Genomic DNA, 4,011 nt, shown 5'->3' with positions numbered 1-4,011 from the left:
AGCATGCAAAAAAAAATGTTTAGTGTGAGTGCTTATGCATGAAGTAGGCCCCCTGAAGTCTTACCTTTTTTTGTCCAGAAGATGGCAGTATATACAGATTTTTCAGAAAGGCATCGTTGATAAAAAAAAATTAAAAAACATAACTACAATTATCTGCACTAAACAGAGATGACCTTTCTAAAACAACATAATCAACCTGTTGTGACCCAAAAAGCATTTCACCAACACTCATCTCAAATGCATTATCACCAGAAACATGGACCCTAGTCAATGTTAATGATTTACCCGAATTCAGCAATTGAGCAATTGTAAACGAAATATTATTTTTAGTGGAGTAAAAAGTGAATGTGTGACATCAATAACATGGAGCTATACTGGCCTGAAGGGGTATTGAGACAAATTCATCTGATCTACATTTAATCTACTTCACCAGCATTCCCTCTATGGTCGTTGTTCATTCTTGGACATTCTAAATTCTCTGTTTTTGAACAATTAATTCCATCTTGCTTCACACTAGCAACAACAAAAAAACATAATTCATCAAATATTAGGACTCTATATGTGTTTTACATATATGTTTTAATTTACATGTGTTCATTTTAAAATGGACAGATATGAACTGTGAAATCTTGTGAGTGACAGACCCAAACATACAGTAAGAAGAGATGGTTTGTATCATGCCACATTTTGCTCCAGATAGAGTCAAATACAGGGATAGAGAAAACGGGATATTGGTTAAGTTCATTATGGCAGGCCAACAATCTCTACAGTTCCTACATACACTGAAGAATCTTAATTATGTAGATATCTGCATACAGCGGGTTTGCATATTTATTTGGCCCTCCACGATAAGCAGCTGTACAGCGAGATCTCCACATGGACTGTTGGTATACATCATCAGATACAGTAAAGACAAATAGTCTTGTTCACCACCCATGTGCCAGAAAAGGCTCTGCCCCGACATTTCTCTCCATCATCGAACAACCCACTGGGCACAGAGGTCAGTTCAACGTCTAGTTTTGATTTACATTTTGTTGAGTTGCCAACTAATGTGAATTCAACTTGAAATCAACCAAAAATGTGGTCATTGGATTTAGGTTAAAAGGTTGAGTGAAAAAAGGACGAAATTCCCTTATGTTGATTACTTTTTGCAAATCTAATCAGTTTTCCGTGTTAATTCAACGTCATCGCATTGATTTGGGGGGGGGGGGGGGGTTGAAATGACATGGAAACAACATTGATTCAACCAGTTTTTGCCCAGTGGGAAGAGTCTGAAGTTATTCTTCTGGTTATCATTTGAGGGTGCAGACTAATGTCTGTCATGACATCTTCAACAGACGGTGTTAAAAATTACACTTTTGTGAGAGAGTCCAATACCTAGTTATAATCCTATCTCGTTGTGTCCATCCTCAAATCACCATAGACGAAGTAGGTCAGGTCTCATAAATGTGGGGTAAAGTAGGACGGCTGGAAATGATAACCATTGGGCAAGAAGTGATGTAACAGCCCTCCTGTGGACGACAAAGGAACAGAGGCAGTATGGAAGATCATATTCCCAGAGCTGAAGGTCGGGAAAGTTTGGTAACTGGCTGAACTCGAGACACAAGTCACAGGACATGGGTTGACGCTGACCAAAGAGTTCGCCCCAGGCGACATCGTGTTGTCAGCGCCCGGGTTTTGTTTCTTCCACTTGGTTCTTCTGTTCTGGAACCAGATCTTGACCTGCGTCTCGGTGAGGCTAAGGGACAGAGCCAGGTTGAGTCTGTCACACACTGACAGGTATTTCGTAGAGCGGAATTTGTTCTCCAGGGCCACCAGTTGTTCGTATGTGAAGGCAGTCCTGGCGCGTCGCGGCTTGGCGCAACCGTGATCCGAGCGCCGCCGTTTGTGAGGCGAGGGGTCATGTGTGGCTGAAGTTCCGGCGCTGCTGCTGATGCTGTCCCCGGCCCCCTCCTCTTGCTCCTCTGGCTCAGTCGTTGAGTGTACTGAAAGTGGGTTGTTGACGGCTGCCTGTTGCTTAAGATCTGCGCTACTTGAGTGGTCAGTCCCTGTGTCTTCACCTGTGAACACAAACATGAACATTAGCACTGTAAATGGGCATTCCAAAAGCTAAACAAATTCTTTGCAAATTCGATAATATTTTTGACCTCATACATAGGGAAATAAGATCTCAAAAGTCGGCGGCATGTTGTTGAGGAAGCGCATTAATGCGCAAAACTGTAGGCCCTAAATGGTGCTGAATGGACAGCGCCACCCGACCGCCCCTCTTCTCTAGATCCATAACTTCCACCTAAACGTTTACAGTAGCCTATTTGAGATTAGTCTCCCTTGGCAGACGCGTTGCCTTCTACAACAATGTTCTAGGTCTGGGACTCCGAGACTAATTTGAGATCCTTGCGTAAAGTAAGATTTAGAAAAAGAAAAGATTATCCTTGAAATTGAAAATAAAAGTATATTTAAGACTCTGTCTGAAATCCCTAAAACCAATACATAGTCTAAAATAGGCCTACCTAATAGAATAACTGTAAAATGTGTTTGATTAAAATCAGGACTTGTGCGAGTGGAACGAAGCGAGGGTTAAGAAGGGGACTATGGGTGGCTTAGCCTCTAATCCCTAAATAATGTATTTATCACAAATCGCCTCAAATGTCATGTTGCGGAAAGAAATCCAGGCCAAATCCAGCTCCACCATCTACCTATGACGTGCTAATGGAGTTTCATATTTGTTAGTGGATCGATAAATCTAATCTATTTAAAGGGAAGTTTTAATCGAACGATATTTAGGATCAGAAAGGGATGTGGTTTGAAGTTTGTACCTGCAAGGTGCTGGAGGGAGATATGCAGGATGCAGTAATGGGATATCGATCAAAGCGAGCGGAGGCATCCTCAATGGGACGATTTCAACAATTATCTGGCCAGCCTGTCCCAATGCCAATCACACACACGGGCAGCGGGAGCAACCCTTTGTGGGTTTCTTAAAAGGAAACGTAGCCTTGAAAATTAAGGGAAGGTCATATAGAGATGACAACATTTTATCTGATATAGAATAGCCACACTCTTAGTTGGTCAGTGAACCAAGAAGCTATAGATGTTTCTCATATTGGTTATTAGGCCTACGTCGTATTAACTATGGACATATTATACCATGTATTGTATCCCTATGTTGAAAATAAGTTATATGGACATTATTCGTGTAATAATGCTAAACAAATATTTTATGCTGAACTGAACGAATAGTTTTACGTGGGCTATATACGGGCTATATACGTCTGTTGATTATCGATTTTCCCCTAAAACAAAACAAAAAACAGCGAGTATACCTGTACCAAAAATAAATTGTTGTCTATAGTTTAGTAATATCTTTACCTGCTGCTTTCGTGCGCACAAGTGGCGGCTCTCCATCTGCGCCAGCATCCTCTTCAAAACGTGCCACTCGTAAGTTCTGCGAAGGAAACGTATCCTTTCTTGGGAAAAGTTCGAGTATCTTCTTGCTATTAAATTTATTTGGGTCCATTATATCAATTATAGAAAAGGAAATCCTATGACTAGATGTCATTTTCACATTAGACTCATTGGAATCCAACATCCTTTTAAATCCCTCCAAATTGATCAGTGATAAGAGGCGAGAACTCTCGCGCGCTATTACGCACCTGGGTAGTCACTTGGCATACTTTCTGCACTTCTTTAAACGTTGGTTAAACTAGTCAACTGTCTGTCCCATAAACTGCACCTGCCCTCAGATTTCTATGTCAGTCTGGCCAAATGAAGGTCGATGAGTGAGGGGAGTGAGATCTTTAAAGCGTCTCCTCTCCGCTCGATTCGAAGAGACGCGGTTTCTGGCTCCCACGTGACAGCCACATTAGCCTTTCACAAGACCTCCTGTAATTGACTTAAATCATTTCGTCGATAATCACCCATATCATTAAATCCAATTAAATTTGACCCTTTACCGAAAGTGAATAGGTGACAGGTTGCTAAATAAAAATGTTTGGCAAAAACCTCCTGCCATGA

General features: G+C 41.3%; 1 protein-coding gene across 1 annotated transcript; it reads right to left on the bottom strand.

The window, feature by feature from the left end:
• Nucleotides 1–560: 560 nt before the first annotated feature.
• LOC110532673 (NK1 transcription factor-related protein 2-like) lies at nt 561–3,586 on the bottom strand. Its single transcript, XM_036976165.2, has 2 exons — nt 3,367–3,586; nt 561–2,060 (listed from the first exon to the last, which is right to left on the bottom strand). Exons 1-2 carry the CDS (start codon nt 3,584–3,586, stop codon nt 1,441–1,443), a joined length of 840 nt encoding a protein of 279 aa, XP_036832060.2. The 3' UTR covers nt 561–1,440.
• Between the last annotated feature and the right edge of the window lie 425 nt (nt 3,587–4,011).

The sequence above is a fragment of the Oncorhynchus mykiss genome, chromosome 1, assembly GCF_057628025.1.
Source record: "Oncorhynchus mykiss isolate SJ-2025 chromosome 1, ASM5762802v1, whole genome shotgun sequence".
NCBI classification, from domain to species: Eukaryota; Metazoa; Chordata; class Actinopteri; order Salmoniformes; family Salmonidae; genus Oncorhynchus; species Oncorhynchus mykiss.
The sequence above is the reverse complement of the archived record's forward strand: the minus strand, read 5'-3'. Positions and strand labels throughout refer to the sequence as shown.

What these genes read in the sequence shown, in the direction of transcription:
- LOC110532673 (XM_036976165.2), bottom strand. Translation starts at nt 3,586, where the DNA reads ATGTTGGATTCCAATGAGTCTAATGTGAAAATGACATCTAGTCATAGG. An exon ending in TGTGCGCACGAAAGCAGCAG is followed by an intron (nt 2,061 to 3,366) that starts GTAAAGATATTA and finishes TTGTGTTCACAG; the next exon opens with GTGAAGACACAGGGACTGAC.